Source organism: Onthophagus taurus, chromosome 2 (genome assembly GCF_036711975.1).
Source record: "Onthophagus taurus isolate NC chromosome 2, IU_Otau_3.0, whole genome shotgun sequence".
NCBI classification, from domain to species: domain Eukaryota; kingdom Metazoa; phylum Arthropoda; class Insecta; order Coleoptera; family Scarabaeidae; genus Onthophagus; species Onthophagus taurus.
Genome location: NC_091967.1, coordinates 29,335,428 through 29,359,863, shown reverse-complemented (window position 1 = coordinate 29,359,863; position 24,436 = coordinate 29,335,428). Strand labels below are relative to the sequence as shown.

At 36.9% G+C, this 24,436-nt stretch overlaps 1 protein-coding gene across 2 annotated transcripts; it reads left to right on the top strand.

Annotated features, from left to right (window-relative positions):
* Positions 1-210: 210 nt before the first annotated feature.
* Positions 211-2,936, top strand: LOC139429109 (uncharacterized). 2 transcript variants are annotated; one of them, XM_071194603.1, is made up of 3 exons: positions 211-2,031; positions 2,089-2,322; positions 2,391-2,936. In XM_071194603.1, the coding sequence occupies exon 1, from the start codon at positions 229-231 to the stop codon at positions 1,906-1,908; it is 1,680 nt and encodes a 559-aa protein (XP_071050704.1). In that variant the 5' UTR covers positions 211-228; the 3' UTR covers positions 1,909-2,031; positions 2,089-2,322; positions 2,391-2,936. The 2 variants fall into 2 exon arrangements, with proteins under 2 accessions (XP_071050704.1, XP_071050703.1); XM_071194602.1 differs by having other exon boundaries at positions 211-2,322.
* Positions 2,937-24,436: the final 21,500 nt, after the last annotated feature.

Here is a 24,436-nt window from a genome sequence, read left to right as displayed (position 1 = left end):
ACTGTTGAAAATATTTTTTTAAAATTAAGATTTGTTGATTCGTTTAGATTTATGGCATCTTCATTAGACTCTTTAGCCGGTAACCTCGAAATAAATGACTTTATCAATATACGTAAATTCTTTCCACACCCGGAACATTTTAAATTGTTAACGAAAAAGGGTGTATTTCCATACAATTATATAGCCTCTTTCGACAAAGTAAATGATACATCACTACCATCTAAAAGCATGTTTTACAACAAATTAAATTTAGAAGACATAAGCGATGAGCAATATTCGCACGCTCAATGTGTGTGGAAAGAATTTAATTGTCAAAATTTGAAACAATATTCCGACTTGTATTTAAAGACAGATGTTCTTTTATTGACTGATGTATTTGAAAAATTCAGGCAAGTTTGTTTTAAAACTTACGATTTAGATCCCGCGCATTATTATACGGCACCGGGGCTATCTTGGGATGCCATGTTAAAATTCACCAAAATTAAATTAGAATTATTGACGGATATAGATCAAGTTCATTTTATTAAGAAAGGTATCCGTGGAGGTATTTCTCAATGCTCCCTACGGTACGCTAAAGCTAATAATAAATATATGGATAATTATAACCCCAATTTACCATCATCGCATTTAATGTATTGGGACGCGAATAATTTGTATGGATGGGCGATGTCGCAATATTTACCGGTTTCCAGTTTCAAGTGGTTAGATGATACCCAAATTCTAAATTTTAATTTTAATAATATATCCGATACTTCAGATTACGGTTACATTTTAGATGTAGATATCGAATACCCCGAGTATTTGCATGATACGCATAATGATTTACCTTTTTTATGTGAAAACATTTTACCACCTAACGGTAGATGTGAAAGCGATAAAAGATTGATTCCAAATTTATTTAATAAAACAAATTATGTTGTGCATTATAGAAATTTAAAGCAGGCCGTTGCTAACGGTCTTAAAGTTTCTAAAATTAATAGAGTTTTATCGTTCAGACAGTCTATCTGGTTGAAATCTTACATCGATAAGAATACAGCATTACGCCAATCCGCTAATAATTCTTTTGAAAAAGATTTTTTCAAGTTAATGAATAATGCGGTTTTTGGTAAAACCATGGAAAATGTAGATAAGCGAGTCGATGTAAGATTAGTGACCAGTTGGGATGATGTTCATACTAGCGAAATCTCCGGTCGTCCTCGTTTAGGAGCTCGGAGTTTAATTGCGAAATTAAATTTTAAAAGCATAAGCATATTCACAGAAACGTTTTCGGCAATTCAAGTGGATCGTCTCCATGTCGTTTACGATAAACCTCTATATGTTGGTTTTACGGTTTTAGAATTGTCTAAATTGTTAATGTATAATTTTTATTATGATTTCTTAAAACCAAAGTACGGTGAATCTATTCGCTTATGTTACATGGATACCGATAGCTTCACCGTACTAATTGATTCCGATGATGTTTATAGAGACGTGAAATTGAATTTAGATAAATTTGACACATCGAACTACAGTCCTGATAATCAGTTTGACATACCGTTACATAATAAAGCTGTTTTGGGTAAAATGAAAGACGAGAATTGCGGAAACATAATGGTTGAATTCATCGGTTTGAGGTCTAAAGTGTATGCGAATAGGGTCGCTGATGGTCGGGTTACAAAGAAATCTAAAGGTGTTAAGAAAGCTATTGTTAAACATAACATATCTTTTCAAAATTATTTAGATTGTTTAAATTCAAAATCGGTTTTATTTAAAAAACAAACGTTATTTAGAAGTTTCAATCATAACATATTTACAGCATTACAAAATAAATTGGTTCTATCACCAAATGATTCCAAGCGATATATTTGTAATAATGGAATTAATACATTCGCTTGGGGTCATTATAGTATTAATGACGATAGTACATAGTTTAATTTTAAGTTAATTTATTCGTATTTATTGTAATTTATTGAAAAGTTCTCGATGGTTTAATTGTTTATTCGCTTTACTTTCTGTTTACATCACACTTTAGCTATGGTTCAAATCTCATTGGTAAGTATGTTAATTTACACCATCAAGATTTTTTTTATTGTTTTAATTCAATTGCAGGATTTTAAAGTCTATATACCTAAACGTTATGAAAATGAGATTTTAAAGGACGATACGTTTGCAATTTTAAAATCTTCAATCAATTCTTTGTGAATTTAAGACTAAAAAAAGAATTCATGTATTTGAGCTTTACGGGATGTTGCCCATCGAAATCATATTGAGATTGTGGAGAACATGGTTTACCAACCATTGGGATGTGTTGGGAACACTTAGGATCGATTTATTTTTTATACTGTGAGTAATTTCTATTGTTTCTTGAATTTTCCTTTTGATAATTTTGTTTTTTTTAATTTTATCAACAGTTGTTATTGGAAATTTGTTTATCTAGAGAGATGTTATTGCGTCTAACCACATTATTTTTTTTTGCGGTTACATTATCTCTACCGCCTGGTGCGAAATTTATTCATTCCGAACTTACACTCCAAACTGTTCACTTGAAGTTTATACACCGCTTATTGAAAAGATGGAACATCTAAATCGTTTAGGACAGTGTGAATTTTTACCTAAGAAAAAAGTGAGTGATTTACATTTACATACACCGTATCCAATTGTAGCAGCTAAACGTATTCCAAGCCGAGCTTGGCCTACGGTAATTGTTGAACTGGAAGCTGGATTTATTGTGTTTCTACCTAAACGTATTGCTGAAGTGATTTCCGATGCTGAAATTGTTGAACTACGTGAAATGTGTTTGGTATATCTTGGAGAACTTGAACTTAACAAGACATGTACTGTGCAAAAGATTGAATTTATAAAGAAGAAGAAAAAGAATATTGGTTCAAATGATGAAATTCCATCGGCATCTATTTCTTAAATGTAGTCATTTCAAGTTAATCACAGATTATATTATATATTGGTTTTTTTTGTATATTATGCTAATATAATTTATTGTTAATTTGAAATGTAATGATTTTTTTTAATTTTTAATCCCATATTCCCACTCAATCATAGGTGGAGCCATTGTATTTAAATTTTTCTATTTAATTTTCTAAAAATCCCTAGATCTCTAGTTACTTTTAATACCAACCTAATTTTTTTTCCCCCAAACTTTGGTTGGTATCCCCCCCTATACCTAATACATTGAGGCGTGACGTCACCGCAGGATTGGCAGGATTAACTTCCGGTCTAGAACCGGCATTCTTACACTACTGAAGCAAAACAGAACAGACGCAAAATAAAAAGTCTGTCAAAAAGTTAATTTTATAATTGTATTATTATGTTGGCTAATACCTCATAGCCACATTTGGTGACCCCGATCAAAGCAACTCGCAACCTGGTAGATTCTTCCTCTAGTCCGATTAAACCAACTCGCAACCTGAAAATTATCCTTTCAACCCGACTAAACCAGCCCGGCAAAGGAGATTCAACTGAAAAATTCAAGAATTAAGAACAACCCAAGCAGAATCCATTCAACCGATTGAGCTACAGCGAACATACGCCCCGACGTCCCTCGCACTCTATAACCGACTAAACGTTACCGTCGTCTAATCAGACTGCGCTACAGCGCTGTAAGTACTTTCACTTATTCACCTATTTAGAATAACAGAAAGAGGAAATTAAAAATTTTATTTTTATCATCCAAATTATTGAATTAAATCCGTTATAAATTTATGTCATACAATGACATATTTCAAAATCATACAATAAAAATAAACAAAATTTCATCATTTTTTAAAAGTTTTTATTAAATTTTTAAATCGTAAATAGAGTTTCTTAATAAAAATTTAAATTTTGTTTCAATATGGCGACCACAGATAACGGTGACAATTTGATGACTGACGACCTTCAAAATGTCACTGCCATTAAATTTCTACCATTTTGGTCCTCCAATCCTGATTTGTGGTTTCGGCAAATAGAGGCCCAGTTTACACTGTCAAAAATTAAAAGCGAGAAAACAAAATTCAATTATATTCTCGCGAATTTACCAACTGATATTATTACAACCGTAGTTGATTTAATTCAATCTCCTTCGGATACAACTCCTTACTCTTCCCTTAAAAACGCTCTGATAGAAAGATTATCACTGAGCGAAGAAAAAAGGCTCGATGATATTCTTTCTGGGACTCAAATGGGAGATCAGCGTCCGTCGGAGTTTTATAGAGCTATGTCAAGTACCGTCGGAGGTTCCCAAGTAGTAAGCAACGAATTGCTTCTGAAACTTTGGAAAAGACGCTTACCTCAAGCGGTATCAGTCGCGCTTCTCACGTCTGGAAAGGAGGAAGTAGCAGATCTTCTATCTGTCGCCGACAAAGTCTGGGAGACGTTAAATTCCTCCACACTTTCTTCCCCATTTTCCGACTCACAACACAACACTTTTCATCACACCTACAATTACACCCGTGACAACAATACTACACCACGAACGACACCGCGACATGACGAGCTTTTGACGGCAATTCAAAATTTGACAGTAACTTGCCAAACATTATTAAAATCAGTTGCCCAACAACAGCAACAACAGGACTGCGTAACGAAACGTTTAGAGAGCCAGATAAATTCTTTATCTGCATAGTTTCAAAGCAATACACCTTCAACTACGTCAAATTATTGTAATTGCCACCAGCGTCATACCTCTCGTGAGAGATATCGTTCTCATAAAGTTCGATCAAGAAGTAATTCAAAGTCAACTAATTTGAATCACGTATGTTGGTATCATCGTAATTTTGGTAAAAATACAACCAAATGCGATGGTGCCACGTGCAGTTTTTATTTCGTATTTGCAGATAGAACCACCACCAATAATTCAAAAAACCCGTAAAGATTCGAAGGAAAAAAGAAGAAATGTTTTCTAAATTCAAAATTAAGACTGATAGTCAACCTCAACTTTTGGCAAATTCATTTAATACAAGCCTTTTTATATTTGATAATCAAAATAACCTAAATCTTTTAATTGATACTGGAGCCGATATTTCAGTTTTACCATTTAAACTTTTTCCCAAACACAACCAAGACACCGAATCAAGCCTTTCCGCAGCCAATGGTACTAAAATTAACACTTACGGAAAAAAATTACTCACGGTTTCGCTGAATTTAAGACGAAATTTTCCATTCGTCTTCACCATTGCGAACGTTAATAAACCAATCATTGGCGCAGACTTTCTTCATAAATTCGGTATCTTGGTTGATGTTAAAAACAAACGATTAATTGATTCAAACACAGAATTATACTCAATTGGTACCACTATCAAAACAAATGAACCAACACCAAAACTTTTTTCTTTCGAATCCATATATACAACCCTTTTAAAATCAATCACTAACCTCTACACCGGATTTTTCTTCACCAGTCAAACATCAAACAACACACAAAATTATAACTAATTCTCATTTACCGTTTTGTCGTCCTCGACGTTTAGATGTACAGAAACACGCAATAGCCAAAAGGGAATTTGATCAGATGGTAGCCATGGGAATATGTCGACCCTCTTCTTCTTCAACAGCATCGCCTCTACACATGGTCCCCAAAAAGGATTCCAATGATTGGAGACCATGTGGAGATTATCGACAATTAAATAACGTTACTATTCCGGACCGATATCCCCTTCCACATATTCAGGATTTCAACTTACATTTGAATGGATGCAAAATTTTTTCAAAAGTGGATTTAGTAAGGGCATATCATCAAATTCCGGTAGAAGAAGAAGACATTCCCAAGACAGCTATCACTACTCCTTTTGGTCTTTTCGAGTTTACTCGTATGCCCTTTGGCCTCCGTAATGCTGCTCAGACCTTTCAGAGATTCATAAATGAAGTTCTTTCGGGTCTCAACTCCTTATTCGTTTATTTAGATGACATTCTCATTGCAAGTCATAACGAAGAAGAACATTATGTACATCTCGAGAAGTTATTTGAACGGTTAAGTACATTCAATATCAACATCCAACCATCTAAATGTGTTTTTGGAGTTACTTCCATTGATTTTCTTAGCCATCATATCACTAGCGATGGTATTCAACCTTCTAAGTCTAGGATTGATGCTATTTCAAAATTTCCCAAACCAAAAACATTGAAGGAACTACAAAGATTTTTAGGCATGATTAATTTTTATCATAAATTTTTACCGAACATTTCTAATATTTTATCACCCCTTCATAATCTTTCATCATCGCTTTATTCAATTAAACAAAAATTAATAACATCTTGGTCAGATGAACATGAAATTTCCTTCGCAACAGCTAAAGATCTTCTAACGAAATCTACCGTTCTGGCTCATCCATCTCCTCACGCTTCGCTGTCACTTACCACAGACGCTTCTAATACAGGTATAGGAGCAGGTCTGAGCCAAATTATTGATGAAAAACCGCAACCATTAGAATTTATTCACATAAACTTTCTCCAAGTCAAGTTAAATATTCAACGTTCGACAGAGAGCTATTGGCAATATATTCTGCCATAAAATTTTTTAATCATTTCCTACACGGAAACAATTTTACAGTTTTCACCGACCACAAACCTATAACTACTGCAATATTTTCATCAACAGAAAAAACACCACGACAAACCAGGTACCTAAATTACATAACACAATATACATCCGATGTGAGATACATTAAGGGAAATTCCAATATTGTTGCAGACGCTTTGTCCAGGACAAATATTGAATCCCTAAATTCTCAGTACCCCGACACACTTACACTTTACAAAGCTCAAGTCACAGATATCGAATTGTCGAACCTACTACATAAACAATTTTCTCACACTCACACTACAACACCCTATCAGTTATTGCTACAACCCACAACGCTACCTGATATCAAATTATGGTGTGAAATATCAACGGAATCTCCGCGAATCTACATTCCGCAGCAATTTAGAGAAATAGTTATACAAAAATGTCATGGTTTATCTCACCCTGGCATTCGAGCAACCATTCATTTAATAAAAACAAAATTCTTTTGGCCTCATATGTCGAAACAAATTCGTATTTGGACAAAATCATGTTTACAATGCCAGAAAGTTAAGATACAAAGGCATACAAAATCGCCAATTCTCAAAATCAAAGTTCCAAAAGTTCGATTTGAACACATTCACATTGATTTGGTTGGCCCACTTGTTCCATCTCTTGGATGTACTTATCTGCTCACAGTCATTGAGCGTTTCACACTGTGGCCAGAGGCTTTTCCTCTAAAAGATATCTCTGCAGCCTCTATTGCAGATACTCTTTTCAGGCATTACTTCAGCCGTTTCGGTATTCCTACCATGATCACTCACGATCAAGGACGACAATTCGAATCACTATTATTTTCAAAATTCCAATTATTTTTAGGTACTCATCAAATACACACATCTGCTTATCACCCACAAAGTAACGGTATCATTGAACGATTTCACCGTACTTTGAAATCAGCGATTATTGCTCGAGGTAATTCTTCTAGATGGAACAATGACTTGCCTTTGATTCTCCTAGGTCTCAGGTCATCCCTAAAGGAGGATTTAGGTTGCTCATCCGCTGAATTGGTTTATGGTCAGCAACTCAGATTACCAGGAGAATTTTTCTTACCTACCGAACCATCAATTGAAACTGAACCATTATTATCACGTTTAAAATCATCTTTTGCTGACATTAAACCAGTTCAGTCAACCATACATTCCAGCCAAAAACCTTTTGTTCACAAAGAATTATTCAGGTCAAACTTTGTATTTATTAAAATTACTGGAATTAAACCTACGTTGTCTCCTAGGTACGAAGGTCCCTTCAGAGTGTTGAAGAGATTTTCAAAATTTTTCGTGGTATTGAAAGACAGTAAAGAAATAAATGTAAGCCTCGATTTGCTGAAACCGGCTTTCTTTCTGAACGAAAACGTTTCTCCTGAAGTCAACAATTTAATAATTAATAAAACTAAAAAAGTACATTTTAAATTTTAATTCAAATTTTTGACTTGAGGGGAAGTGGATGTAGCGTGCTGTGGCAGCAGCTCCATTTAAAAACATAAAATTGTAATTCATTTGTTATTATTTTTATATTTGCCATAAACCAACTCACAACCTGAAAATTATCCTTTCAACCCGACTAAACCAGCCCGGCAAAGGAGATTCAACTGAAAAATTCAAGAATTAAGAACAACCCAAGCAGAATCGATTCAACCGATTGAGCTACAGCGAACATACGCCCCGACGTCCCTCGCACTCTATAACCGACTAAACGTTACCGTCGTCAGTCTGTCAAAAAGTTAATTTTATAATTATATTACTATGTTGGCTAATACCTCATAGCCACACACTCCTTTGCACTTCATGATGCTCTACAAGAAACTAATAGAATTAATGACGATCTGAAGTCATTGGATAAATTCTCAAGGAATCACTCTTTAATTGTAAATCCCACCAAGTCCGTCGCTATTATTTTTGCAAGATCACAAGTCCGAACGCAACTTAAAAATGAACTTAATTTGGTTATGGGAAATAGGAAAATTGAGTTCTGCGATAATGCTCGCGACTTGGGACTTATATTAGATTCTGATTTGAGATTTGAGCAGCATATAGGAAAATGCATTAGAGCAGCTTTTGCTAATCTAAAGAGACTGTACGGTAGCAGATCAGTTCTCGATCAAGCTAACCGTATAATGTTATGTGATGCCCTGGTTTTGTCGCATTTTAACTATGGTAGCATGGTGTATGGCCCTTGTTTATCTGCGACTGTCGCTGCAAGGATACAAAGAGTCCAAAATGCGTGTGTGAGGTTTGTGTGTGGTTTGCGAAGGCGCGATCATGTATCGTCCAAGCTGGGTGAAATTGAATGGTTGAATATAGTTAATCGTCGAAAATTGGGATACGCTATGTTCTGTCGAATTCCGTAGAGATGCTCATATTGTCAATTTGCGAAATAAAAATTTGATTGCACCTCCGATACATACAACTACTCTGTATGAAAGATCTTTCTCATATCAGATATCAAAAATATGGAACGGTCTCCCGGTTGGTCCCTATTGCAGCTTAGCTACTTTTAGAAGTCGTTATCGAAACCATCTATTGCAGAGTCAGAGTGTAGAGCACGTGTAGCGAGCGGAAGTCGCCCTGTGACGCGGCATTATTTTGTTTTGTTTAAATTCCCATAAAATTTTATTTTGATAAGTGAAGCTCAGGTCAAGTGGAAGAACAGATCATCCAGCTCAGGATGGATGACCTGAACTTCGCCTTTTGCCCATTTTTTTTTTTTTATTATAGGTATTTTCTATTTGTTTTTTTTGTAACTATCTTTATGTTTTAATTGTAATCATATTATCTTTTTTGTATTTGTATTTGTATGGCCAATAAAGTCATTATTATTATTATAACCGACCGAAAATACTCGCAACTCAACCGTTGAAAAAAGAAAATCGCCGGGTACCGCGAAGTAGGCCTCGGCGCGGCCTATCCCGAAGGGTTTCACCGTTGTCTAATTCCAACCTGGGGTCTACTACAGTCCAAGAATCTGTTATGGGCGTAATACCGAAGCAAGCGCACTTTGGTGCCGACAATGTCATACCTAGACCGGTTGTTAGGTACTGCTCGGTAAGCCGTAGTAGACTGCGCGCCTGTGGTACCGACAACGCAAGAAGTATCAGATCATCTGCGAAGGCGAGGCACGACACATTTGTGTTATCGTCAATGCGATACCCAGGCTGGCTTTCCAGCTTATTTAGCAGAGGCTCCATAACTGCATTAAAGATTGTGGGAGATAAGGGGTCACCTTGCTTGACGACCCGCTGCAGTATAATGTCGACATCTTGATCGCCAACTTTTATTTTAGTGTGCACATCCCGGTAAGCGTCCTCCACCAAACGTACCACCGTCTGAGGAAGACCTAATGCGCGTAGTGAGGTCCCTATGGCTGCGTGAGGGACAGTATCGAAGGCTTTACTGATATCAAGCTGCACTACGACCAGGTTTTTGGCGTTACATTTCGAGTGTCGCAACAACTCGGTTAGGATGAAGCCTTTTTGACGGGGTGTGAATTGGACGGCTGCCCTGAAGCGCTCATCTATTATCCCCAGTAGAGTCTGCTCAACAGGGAGGAGATAGTAAGGGGGCGGTAGTTCTCGACTCGGCTACCGACCTTACCCTCCTTGGCAATCAGCAACGTCCGATTCATCCTCCAAGGACGTGGCAGTCTGCCGCTCAACATGATGATGTTGAACAGCAGACGGAGGACTTCGCGGTCCTGGCTCAAGCGGAGATCACTCCCCTTGATTCCGTCAAGGCCGGCCGCTGAGGACTTTTTGGTGCGTGCGAGGCGACGTTTTATATCTGCATGTGTTATGGCCGGTAGAACTTGAGCGACTGCCTTTGGTTCTACCTGGCCGCACGCTTCGGGTAATGGTACTTTCGGCAGCGTACCCCATAGTGTGGTGTACAATTCCCGAACATCCGTCACATTGAGTTCGTCAGCCACCCGCTGATCGAGCCAGTCCTTTTTGCTCCGGATATGTTTCGCTAAAGGACCTGGATTCTTTTTATAAAGCTCCTGTTTGCGGGCGTAAACGTACTGCCGTTTACCGTTTCGCCCGACCCTCTTTCGTCCGAGGCGCTGTGTCACTCCCCCACTAGGGACTAAGTGGGCGGTAACTTGCTCGTATAAGCCATCTAATGTATCTTGGGGCATGTCGCCAGACTGAGCAAGCCCATGGAGTGCGCCCGGAGTACTTTTATGGCTGCATCCGACTCAGTGGTCGCCTTCCCACCAGTCATCTTTTGGGCTAGAGCTGCCTCGATTATTCCCCTACGCCACTGAGCAGCCTCGTGGTCGTCCCCGGTGTCACCCACACCAGGGGAGTCGGTGGGTTCGGGCGTCAGTCTTTCCCCCGGGAGACTTTCGGTGGTGTCAGTGTCTGACCCCGGTTCCGAGTTCGGGCGTTGCTTACCGGAACCGCCCCAGTGCGAGCATCCTGGGACTGGGAAGTCGCCTGAGGCTGAGGGCATTACTTCCCCATCTCGGCTCTAGATAGGGTGGAATACGTCGGCGACCGACGGCAGGACCACCGAGAAAATCGCCAGCCTGCTTATTTTCAGGCTCTTTGGGACTTCAAGTCCCGGGGCAGGTGCGCTTCGAGATAATTGTCCCACCTAGCTTTATACTTGGGATCTGCCCTCTTATCTCTCAGCTGGCTGGCCGTTTTGTGCGTTAGGATGCCCGACATCCTTTTGGCCACGTACCTATCGCCATGAAACCGTACCTCCAATTCAAACATTTTCTGAATATCATCCGTGGTGAACCCAGGCTCTCGGCCTTCCCCTATTTTGGGCCTTTCCTTGGAGGTCGGTTTTGCAGCTCTAGCCTGATTTGCCGCAAGCGGATGTGCATAGCGTAGGTGGGTTGCTAGCCCAGCTCTAGCATTATAAACCTTACCGCAGACGGGACACACACACACAACAAACTCAACACAACATGCTGCACCAGGGCATAGCCCATTACCGCCCCAAACTGACTGTCTCATTTATACTCGCCCTCTTTGCCTCCTCCCCGAAGGGAGGAGTTACCATCCCTGCCACGTGGAGGCGGGGCCCCACGTACCAGCGAAACCACTGCCCATACATCTCTACCTAAACAAACGAAGACCAACGCAATGCACAACGTTTAACAACATACTCACCTCCCCGCCCATTCATTCCCGGACACCCCTTCACCGCGACGAACATCACTCCCGGAGCCTCCTCCTCGGACCGCGGTCCACCAGCCCAACACGCCAACCCCCCGGTAGCCAACAGCGCAAAACCCCCCGGTCACGCGATCCCCACGGGTCCTAAGCCCTCCTCGACCTGTCTCCGTCCCCCCTGCATTTAAGCCAGCAGGAGATTTCGCCAGAGCCAAGGGAAAGGATCCGCGCACCTGCAGCAGCAGCCCCCCGACCACCAAGCGGAAGCCAGCGATACCGGGACAGCACGGCCCCCAAGCCTTCAGCCCCGATGAGCAACGAACGCCCCACCAGAAGAAGGGTCCCCCAGTGCATCCATAAACTCACATCTCATCTATATATACAACGACAAAAGAACATTACCTTACACTTATTAATTCTTAACTTTGTTTTCTGTTTCAGATCCAGATTCACTGTAATATTAGAGGGAAGGATCACCGCCGCCACCAATGTAATATTTGAGGAAGAAAGGGACACCCGCCACCAATGTAACGGGCGCTGCCGCCAATGTAATGTAGATGGGGAAGAACACCACCGCCACCAACGTTATGCGGACGGGAAAAGATAGAAGTACGGTAGCGTGTACTTACAGAAAAAGAGAAAAAAATATAGAAGATTTTTAAGATGCTGCCACCAGGCAAGTTACGTACTTGGCCGAACGGTTTAAGAAGTTAATGAGTAAAAGGAGGGAGGATCGTAGCCCTTGTGTTGAAATTGAAATAATACGAAACAAGAATTTATATAAAAAAAATATTAATATATTAAATTAAGGAAATTAAAATATAAAAAAATGGAAAAAAATGAACCAAAAAAGAATTAAGTTAAAACATTAAAGAAGAAAAAAGAAAACTAATTGAACAAATTTTGGATAACGGAACGTTAATTATGGATACAAATACTAGCGATGATTATGAGTTTCAAGAACAATAGTAATTAATTATGCTTACTTATTCTACGCCACGACGACGCTCTTCCATCAGGCTTCGGACGCTTCAGGAACTGGCTTCAAGGCACAATTTCGATCTGAGGATTCGATTTCTCTAGCAAATTACCCAGCACAAACCACCAGCGTATTTAGAAGCCTTTCCGAATTTAGTATTGAGAATTTAAATTAAAAATAAAATTAAATGGAGCGAACTCAAGGGGAAGACTGTAGCTTCTATCTACCTTGGTAGTTGGTACTCGACTCCCCGAGTTCAACTCGGTGGCGCATCAACGCCTCACGCGCTAAAGCTGACTTAAGCAAAATAATTATACAAAACGCAATTTAATATACAGGGCGGTTTGTTACATCACGACGACCACCGGATTCAACCAGCGAAGGAAGCCGCGCAGCCGCTAGAGTCAGCCAGGTCGGTACAAAACACTGTGTGGTATGTTAATCAGGACATTTATTTCCCACATTGGCTCCAGAGAATACCAGCTATCACAGACTCTTGTTAATAAATAATCCTTATCCGCAGTCTGCGCATGCGCGCAGGAAGTGAAATTTGAAATGCATGTGGCGCCATCTGGTGGTGTGTAGTGAAACTAAAAACATGTCATGTTGGTTGCCTGGCTCGTGGGGCGCCACCTAGCGGTGGATGGTGGAAATAGCATCATGGGGCTCCACCTAGCGGTGGATGGTGGAACTCGCATGTTTCGGTGGGTGGATGGACGACGCGCGCCCACCTAGCGGCGGACAGTTAAGCGGGGGCCTGATGGGCGATAGATGGCGCGCGTAAATTAAAAAAAAATTCATGCGACGTTATAGAATTAAGATACAATTAATATAAAAAAGGTTTCGGTGGTGTAACTTATCGGAATATACATAATACTTACTTGTTATAGGAATTGAACTGATAGCTGCAAGGAGAAATCTAGAAACTTTAAAGTCAATAAACCACCGAACCACCGAAACCTTTCCAGTTTAATGCAGTTGAACAGAACAAAAAATAAAAAAACAAAAATAAATATTAATTTATTAATTAAAACATAAATTTAATAATACAATAAGATTAATAAACCTCCGCGATACGTTTTGGTAAAAATACGAATAAACCATCCTACAAATCAACAACTGATTGCCATGTAGATGATGTAATCCGCTTCACAGACTTAAATCACATATAATTTATTCACTTCTAATTCAGATATGTTCTTCTTCGGGGCAAATTGATACTGCTCTATAACTGATTTAAACGTGACATACTAGCTTGAGTTGCTTTATAACGTGAGCGAGCGGTGTGAGCAGTAGTAGAAGGTAACAACTGACTTCTATATGAAAATTTTAACCATTTATACCATCGGGAACAACCTTGAAAAATGTTAGAATGTGTGTTGCACAACAACAATAACTTAAACGTTTATACGTAATTAGACGAATATAAAGTTGTTATACAATGCAAATAATATATTATGTATTTTATTTTCTCGAATCTTCGTCGCATCCTTGATTTATTGACAGTGTATGCAAATAGAAATGCAAATGAAAATAGAAATTTAAAATGCAATAAAATAAAGTGACTATAATACAATGTATGACGTGTTTTAACTGGAATAAATATGAAATCGGTTCGATTTAAGGAAGAGATTGAGATTTATGAAGTAGAGTGTGATGATTTACATAAAAGAGCAAGAAGTGGACGGGAATGGTTAGAGGCGGTAATTGATAGACAACGATTTCAAAGACGTATTAAAGAAATTGAAATATTGCGTGAAAAATTGTTAAAAATGAATGAATAAATAAAACATAATAAAATATATTGTTTTAATTACTTTAGTTTTAGTATACAGTTGTATAAAACCTATTGTACAGGGTGTATCTGAATGACTGCAACAAACTTCAAGGGGTGACTCTTTAGTGAATTTTAAGGGTACTTTGATATAAGAACCATGGGCGACTTCGGCTCACCTAAGGAGCTACACCCCTCCAAAAATGGCGGAAAATTTTGGTTCAATTTGTTTTTCTCAAAAACCATAAACGCTAGGAAAATGAAATTTGGGGAATATGTTTAACTCATAATAGGGCATGTTTTGACCCTACTTGTACTTTCAACCTACCCTTCTAAACTACTAAACCTAACCACCCCCTTCACATTTTTGCTAAAAATAATTAAAAAATTTTATCTAGGTAGATGAAAGTATCCTAAAACTTTTTTCTCTCTAAAATTTTTCCAAAAACGACTAATTTTTGAGAAAAAAATAATAAAGCAAACACTGCACGTTAAACATTGGGGTTGTCGATCAAAAGTTGGAATGAATTTTTAATGAAAAAATCTTAGTAGGCTTTGGAAAGTTTGTCAGAAGTATTTTTGACGTTTAAATGTCAGTGTTTTTCTTACTATTATTATTGTTTTTCAAATTAAGTTTTAAATAAAGTTCTATTGTATTTACGCTCGTTCACTCGACGTTTCAAAATTTTAAATAAAACAATAATAATAGTACGGTGGGTTTATTACAGAATTTTTTTGAATTTCAAACGATTTTTGACAACACTCATCCCATCGTATAGACTGTATAGACTTCCGGCATAATTTATTTAACGGATATGCGATTTCAACAAAATTTTCAATGAACCTACGATAATAGTTCACGAATGCCACAAAACGCTTTCATTCGTCGGCATTTTTCGGTATTGGGTAATTTTTTATTGCATTTATTTTAGCAGGATCTGGTGAAATTCCGTCTGCAGAAATAATATGACCTAAATATAACTTTTTTTTTTCTAAAAATTGACATTTGACTGGATTTAATTTTAAATTTACTGTTCTAAGCCTATTAAGCACGTTTATTAAATTTTTGTTATGATTTTGTAAACTATTTCCGAGCACTATAAGATCATCCATATAAACAAAACATGAATCATAGTTTACCTGACATCGCAATGGTCATAACCCGTGAAAATGAACTAGGGCTAGTTTTTAATCCCATTGGTAGCCTAGTCATTTGACACTGACCTTTGTTAGTAGTGAAAACTGTACAATTCAGTAAGTTGCTAATGACGAAAGTAGAAAATTTAATAAATTGAACAAAAACCATTATTTAATAAGTCATCGAAAATTAGAAGAAAAGCCTTACCACATAATGGTTTTTGTTCAATTTATTAAATTTTCTACTTTCGTCATTAGCAACATCAATATCAAAGTAAAGATTTTCACGTCTAATACTAAACTATAAATGGAAACAAAGCGTTTTTAGCATAATATTGGGAATCCCCCAGTATGCCATTGAAAATTGAAACCTTTTTTTGTCAGAGTAGTGTTACATAAAAAAAATCGTGAACATCAGAACTGGGTGTACGTAAAGAGAAAAGTTAATTAAAAGGAAAAAGTTAAATGTATCCTTTCATATTTATAATTACTGTCTTAATTTTTGTCTTTTCCACACAAATTTACAATCTGAGTTTTCCTGACGATGTCCGCTAACAAAAGGTTGTCATCAATAAACGCAAGTTATTTGATTTATTAACCGTCTTTAGTCAATTACTAATTTCTTGTTGATTCATGACCACCATAAAGTAAAGCGTTTTTTCCTACTATGTGTACATTTGAGGTCAAAAGTGGTGATTCAACATAACATAGCAATGTTATGCAGAAATGTCGTCCATACTTAAAACATACAATTGGCTGAACAATTTCTGTCAATAGAAAACTTGAATAACTAGTTTCTCTACAATTTATCTATAAACATTCTTATACCTATTTATTATCGTTGCTCTCATATTAGGAAATTTATCAAAACATGCAGGAATAAATTTCAAAAATCGGCGTTGGAACAATCTGCCATGATGTTCAATGACTTACATCCGTCGTGAAATGTAACTAATAACTACAATAATACAAATATGCACAAAGGTCCACAGCTTTCTAATAAAAAATTTACCATAAAAAGCATAAAACCAAAATAACTCGAAAACGAAAAATGCTCTTACAAAATTCTCAAATAAATCAGTAAATAATGTGGATCTGAATGGCAACGGTTTTTTCATCCCCCCAAAAATAATGTCCAAATATTAATATCATAAATTGCTGAATTTTAATTATTTTAATCGTCAGAGTTATCTGATGGATACTCATTCACGATTTCTTCTGGATCCCATTGTCGCGCCGGCTTGGTAGGGTCATACATCATTGCAGCGATGCGATAAAATTCCTCTGCCTTTTCAACACCTTTTCCTTCACAAGTTTTGTGGTAAATATATTGTGCAAAGTTTCCCGGGAGTTGAATCTTCGTATGACCCGACGTAGATTCGGGATCCTTAAAATCAATCGAATGGTTAACATTTAAATCTAGATACCTGTTCCTTTCTAAATAATCGTGGGCTTTCCAATAATTCGAAATAGTAACAGGCAGAATCATTTTTGAATTATTGGTACCAGGGTATCCGCAGTCCTTTCCTCCACAATTTCCATAAAGACGGGTCCTGTCTTGCGTTCATAACCGCCAAAAACCCATTGTCCTTCAACTCGGTGTCCTCGGTGAAATATTTTTCTTCCGAATTTACTCTCATCAATATCAACGATAAAACCCGGACCAGCAGCAGCTAGCTTTTCGGGGTACAGCAGATACTTATCCAAAAGAACTTCTCTATAAAACGATACCCAACCAGCTGCAGTCGTCAAGGACATTTTTTTGTCTTTTCCACCCACAAATACACAAAGCCTAAAATTTACCTAATTTCTAATTTAGAACTTTCAAAAAAAGTATATTTTCGCAACAATACAGTTTTAGTGCCCTTTTTTTTGTTTACGAATGGAAACAGGTCCATGGCACGCCCAAACCTAGCCATCAGCACCATTACTGCGACGTTGCAAGACAAGTGGAGTTTCGCGTAGGGGACACTTGTACTAGCCTTCCTAGGGAATGAAACCCAATTCCCTCAGGGAGTTAACTAAAGCTTCTACGTCCAGCGCATGGAGATGAAACATAGTCAATCTAGTAATCTAAAAAAGAAATAACTAATATCTAAAATTATGGATCGGACATCCAACTTACCTCAGCTATTTTAAAAACATAAGTAAAGTTCACTAAAGTTAAAGGTGATTAATAATCAAATAGACACAGAATAATCAAAAGCACAGATTACTCGTGGATTACTCTGTGAACCAACGGTTCTTTCAAAATAACCTCACATTTACTTTAACGCTTATGCTAACAACCTGTGCAATTATTCTATGTACTCATTTGTGATTTTAGCAATTGCGTTTTTCTTAGCGTTATTAGTAAATAAATGTTTAGTTTTTAAAATATAATTATTAAATTAAAGACTATTTAGGTAATAAATAAGAGATGGCGCTTTTATAAGCAAAGTTTCAAACCAACTTTTATATTCTTTCAAAATTATTCTTAAGATAATGATTATTATTATTATTATTGCTGCTGCCGGGCTGAAGGGAGCGGCCCCTCTCGTTACCGCGACCTATGAGATCTAACTTTAGTCCCCCAAAGGTTTAGGGCAATGTAGGTCCTTGATGAACCTTAGTACTGTCCTGAGGTCTTGAACCTTTATGTCGGTAGGTGTCAAGGGAGTTCTACCGAAAATGTTGTGTCTTAGACGGCCTCTGGCGACGCAACTGCACAATACATGTTCAGCAGTTTCTGACTCGTCGTTGCAAGGTCGACAAGTTTGATCCTCAGCTTGTCCAATGTGGAAGAGGTGGTATTTTAGGGGCGCATGGCCGGTCAGGAAACCTGATAGCGTCCTTAGATCCCCTTTGCTGAGGCATAAAAGCCCTTTGGTTTTGTTTTGCGACGGAGTTATCATAGGCCTGAAAAGCCTTTAAGGCGGCCCGACTATCTGTGCAAGTGTTTATGGATGCACCTTTCTGTCCCTTCTGTAGGTTCAAAGCGGGGCAGAAGTTTATAGCAAGAACTTCTGCTTGGAAAATTGTTATGTCCGAGCTGAGGGGCAGTTTAATGTGGCTATTTGGTCCACTGATGCCGATGCCTACTTCGGATCTAGCTGTCTTTCATGCATCGGTGTACCAGGCTAGGGCTCCTCTTTTTAGTTGAGGCCCTCCCTTCGCCCCCGCTTCATCCCCGCTTCTAAATGTGACCTTATACGACTGGTTGAAATTGTATTCTGTCGGTATAAGGTCCGTTTTAATTTCAATCAGGTGGTTTAGCCTTGGTCCTTGAGGATTTCGAGGTATCCCCTGAGGTTACCCTGCATCAACTTGAGTGAAGAAACTGTTTTCAGTGATAAGGCACTTGAAGCTGCCTCCTTTTGTATATACAGGGTGATTCACATAAGAACCGACACAGAGCAGGGACATGTAGAAGACAATAAATTAAGATAATTTAACGCAACTTATCTCTATACTAAGTTGTACCCCTGAGGAGTTATAGGCCTTCAAAGTTGGGTCTTAAATTTTTAAAACAGTGAATATCTTCGTAATACGCTATAAGCTAGAAAAACCAAATTTGGCATACATTATGAGTATGACCGAGAGTATTAATTAGTAGCAAGTTGAAACCAATTGAGACATTTCAAAGAGTTGATTAGGGGTAATGGTCCACTAAATATTGACAGATTTTTTTAACCTTTAGGTGGATTTAATACATTATTACCTCATTTCATGTGGAATTTAATTCTAAAACTTTTTTACTCTTATTATTTTTTAAAAAACATTGTCGTTTTCATAAAAAAACTCAAATAACTAAAGACACGTATTTCGTTAATGCTACTTAAAATCATCGAAAATTCAGTAGTCGGCTGGGAAATTGTACGTCAAACTTGACAAATAGGTTATAAAACCTTGTCGTTAATTAACTTTATAACCTATAAAATATATAACCTAAAATTTAGTGTACCATCACCCTTAATCAACCCTTTCAAATGCCTCAATTGAGTTCGATTTGCTACCAATTAATACCCTTGATACACTCATAACGTATACCGAATTTGGGTTTTCTAGCTTAATGTACATATTACGAAGATATTGAACTTTTTAAAAATTTAAGAGCCAACTTTGAAGTCCTATAACTCCTTAGGTGTACAGTATAGAGGTAAGTTACGTTAAATCATATTAATTTATTGTCCTCTACATGTCCCTGCTCTGTGTCGGTTCTTATGTGAATCACCCTGTATATACAAAAGGAGGCAGCTTCAAGTGCCTTATCACTGAAAACAGTTTCTTCAAGGACCAAGGCATAAATGGAGAGGTGTGAGACCGAGTAGGGCTTCCAAAGCAGCCGTCGGACAGGATCTCATTGCACCCGTTATGTTAAGACATATTAACCGCTCAATTTGTGCCAGCTGTTGTTGTGTTGTCTTATGTTTTGTTATAAGTACTGTAATGTTTTTCCAAATGGACCGCAAATAGTCCCTCTTCTTTTGAAAAGAATTATTTTAATGAAAACAACATTACTAAATTTTATAATAATTTGTTTTTTATTAAATTGAAAAAAATTTAAATATTTAAACAGAATTGTCGAATTATCTCAGGGTTAAAGGCAGGTTCTGGTAATACTGTCAAGACAAACATGTGCACAACTTAAGGTGCAATCAAATTGAGATGTTGTCGACAAAATTAACAAAATATACTGATTATATAAACAAATATTTTAAATTAGTTGATTCGAAGTAATATTTATCAACTCAGATATGTTATGGTCTTAAACAACTCGTAAATATTAAATTAATTAGGAAATTGTAATCGTAATCTCAAAATTTATGTTGAACTTATCAAGAACTTCTCGTATTGAAGGTAAGAAGAGTTTTTTTCTTTAAAAAATGTATCAACAAAAACAATAAATTATAAAAAAAATAACTTAGTCCATTTGTTTCTACGGGAACCTTGGAGGTCAAACTCAGAATAATATTTTCTTCGTGACAGGAACAGTTGGATTCAGGATTGAGAACCAATTTTTCTCTTCACTAGTGATGATGGTTTCTACCCAGAAACGGAACCAATTGCTTTACTTGATCAGGAGCGAATTTAATCGTTTCTTCGAAATTATTGAACAGGAACGGATATTCTTCTTTAATAGGAACAGGATGAATTGTTTTTTCAGAGTTGAACAGGAACGGATATAATTTTTTTAACTCGTTGACACGTTGATTTAATTAATTTTCAGCAAAGCAAAAAAAATGTGTGTGTTTCTTTAGACAACAGGAAGCACACTCTTTTTGTTGATAAATTCCGTTTTTCGGATGTTAAATTTCCAAATAACCTCTCCTGATTGGTTAAATTTATGGATTTGGAATTTGTGTCTTAGTTTTTTCAATGTAGCCAACTTTGACATTTGAAATGTCTCTAATTCAATTTGTCAAATTATTATTTAAATTTTTAAAATTATTTATAATTATGCGTGATATTTCGTAATTTTGATGCTCTTTTAAAACAATTTTCAAATATCCATTCATTTTCTTTTGATCTCAACGATAAATTTTCCAATATGTTCAAATTAATTTTGTAAATTTTCATCCATATTTCATTATTCTATACAAATATTAATTATTTTCTTTGTTAACCAAGTTAAGTTTATCGTTCAAAATAGGTTTGATCCGGGTAGATAAAGATTTAAATAAATAATTTTGAAAAATTTAAATTGAAGTTATCTGATATCGAATCTTTAAAATTACTTCGCATCGACTTTACAAGTGATAGTTTAGGATTAGAACATTAAAGAACAATAAAATGTACCGAAATTCACTAGCGTATAGTATCTAACATTATTTTATAATTGTTTAAAAAAAACTCTTCTACGATCAATACGATAATCGAACAAGACTAAACTACTGGTAATCGGTTATTATTACAGTACGAAGGCTTTCATGGCCGGAGTTAATTGAACTAAAATTAGAACTAAAACTAGAACTAACACTAGAAACTTTCGGGCGTCTTTTAAGAAAAGGTTTGACGTTTCGGATGCCATGTTGCAACCTTCTTCAGAAACTGTTCGCAGTGATTATGTTTTGTTTTTGGCTACCAAAACCAATGAAGCGTAGGCGACCATGGGTCTGATTATTGCTACGTAGACCCAATGAGCCATTCGTGGTTTGAGACCCCAGTTCCTTCCTAGGAGTCTGCGGCAGATCTGGTTTGCCATGATGGCCTTTTTCTTCACCTTATCTAAGTGTGAGTTCCAGTTTAGTTTACTGTCTAGTATTATTACCCCTAGGTATTTAACTTCTGTTTTGAGGTTAATAGTTCTGCTTTCAATGGAGGGTGCTTTTATTTGTAGCTTCCTTCTCCGAGTGAAAGGGTCAATTTCGATTTTATTGGGATTAATGCTGAGCCTATTGCTTCTACACCAAGTACTGGTGAGTAGTAGGGCTGTCTGCATTAGTTGAGTTATGATTGTATCATATTTACCTCGGATTGTGATTAACAGATCATCAGCATACCCTTGAATCTTAAATCCGTTTTTAGTTAGGGTGTTCATCAAGTCATCAACTACCAGGCACCATAATAGAGGTGATAGCACTCCCCCTTGGGGACATCCTCTTAGCGCCTTTATAGTCAGCGACTCGCCTCCCACACTAGCTGTGATCTGCCGACTTTTCAACATGGCTGTTTGCTCTATTTACAGACAACAATAAAGACAGGTGCTGGTCTCAAAAAGAAACAAATTAAATGTAAATTATAAAATTAAATATATTATTATTTTTTAGAATAAATAAAATAAAAAAAATAAACATGAAATAATGAAATAAATTTGAAGTAGCAAAAAAATAAAAAAGGGGATGATCCGAACAGATACGGTTACTTATGACAGCCGTAATGCAATGTGGGTTGATGAGCGTCGCAAGGTTTGATATGACATTCAACGGTTCCATTGTTGCAGTTCGAAGTCACATTGTTCAATCCCTCAATGGGTACTGATCGAATACTGCGAGTAAGTTGTAGTCGTTTCTGAAGGCTATCGGTTGTGAAATTAATCATGCTGCAGGAGTCAATAAGAGCCCGTACCTTGTGGTATCTTCCGAAGCGATGCTGAATCTCTAATTCAGCAACAGGAAGAAGATGTAGATGCGACCGTGTTTGTGATAGAAACGACGGTGTTGTGAAGATTCGAAGTACTAGCAACGGGTGAAGTTTTATCTTGTATAATTTGAGTTAAATGTAGCAGCGTATGATGACGTTTATTACATACTCGACAGTTTTTGCTTGAATTGCATTTACTTGTGGGATGCCGACATCCCAAACAATTTTTACAAAATTTATTGTTAGAAATAATTTCGAACCGTTGGATAGGTGATTTTTCCAGAAATTTGGGACATTGATACAAATTATGATTCGCTTGACTAAAAATACAATTGGGTTTTGATTGAAGTTCCGTAGCAAAGGTCGATTGAATTGGCTTGGAAGTCGGTTTGGAACCTTTTAAGAAGGAGGTTCTTTGATTAATAGAACCTTTGGTACAGGAAGTCAATTGAACAGAATCTAAAGCCTTGGCTTTATTTTCTAAGAAATCTATAAATTGCAGGTAAGTTGGAATTTTTGATGAGCTATGTTCCGTTTCACACTGAATTATAACAGTGTTATTTATTTTATGGATTGGCATGTTGAATAACAGGAAATCCCATGAATTTACTGGAAATCTCAATGCTCGTAATCCCTCAACCTTTTCCTTAAAGGTATCAACCAAAATTTTATAATATTTAGGATAAGATATTAATTCATTATAATAAATTGTAGCAAGATGTCTCTTGTTTTGATATCTGCCCTTTAATGTATTGTACGCAATTGTACAGGGTGTCTCAGCGAGACCGGTCATTAGACGTTTCTGGGGTTCTGGCGCAAATAAAAATTTGAGAATTCAGACTTAAGTATTATCAATTACGATCTCTTCGACTAAAATATTTACAGATTTCTTGCACTTCCGGTTATACCAGAAGTCGCCACCTACTTTATTTTTTTAAATGGAACACCCTGTATATTTTTACATATTTGGATTTGTCTGTTTTCAGGGTTTATAAATAAGTTTACTTTTTGCAATTTGATTAGGCCGTTCTCGAGTTATTCGAATTTTTCTAGAAAAATCTGCTCCAGCAGACATTTGTTCAAAAAATCGGAGAACACTCGATTTTTGGGATATCAATTTAGGATTCAGAATATGCTTAAACAACATGATGGAGTATGTTTTGGTGCCGAGAACGGCAGTCTAGAATGTTTGGTCACTTTACTATGGCACGTTAACTTTTCAAAATTTGGAAGTACCATAACTTCATTTTTTTAAATGGCACCCTCCATATTTTATTACTTAGTCGTCTTCGGCGTCTCATTCAACATCTTTTATATCCCATATGTCCCATACCTAACATTAATAGTTTAGGAGATAATTAGGGTTTTTTGAAAAATGCACACATATATGGATATTTAGCCTAGTGTGCCATGAAAAACAAGCCTTCTCAATGAGTTCTTGTCAAAGACTCACTTGTTTACCTCACTTGATGCATGTGAGCAAATAATTATCTGTTATGTCCCTTAATATTAGTACTGAAAAGAGTTAAAATCGATAACAATAACGAAAGTACTATTTACACAAATCAAGAAATTCTTAATTTATTTGTTATGCATAAAAAGCGCGACAAAATTCGTAGTATGATTTCTAGATCTTCTTTGGCAGCTCGAATTGAAGTGTTGGGACTGGGCTCGAAATAAGCCAAGGCATTCACCTCTTCCGTTGCATATCTACTACATTTTTTGGTCAGTTTAACACGTGATTAATTCGTCCAAAATGCAAAAAATTTGCTTCTATTCTTCTAAATTTATCTTTTGTCATCGGAGGTAAATGCGGATAATTTTCAT

Bases quoted from the DNA above. Each gene is read 5' to 3' on its own strand.
- LOC139429109 (XM_071194603.1), top strand. From the start codon at position 229: ATGTTTTACAACAAATTAAATTTAGAAGACATAAGCGATGAGCAATAT.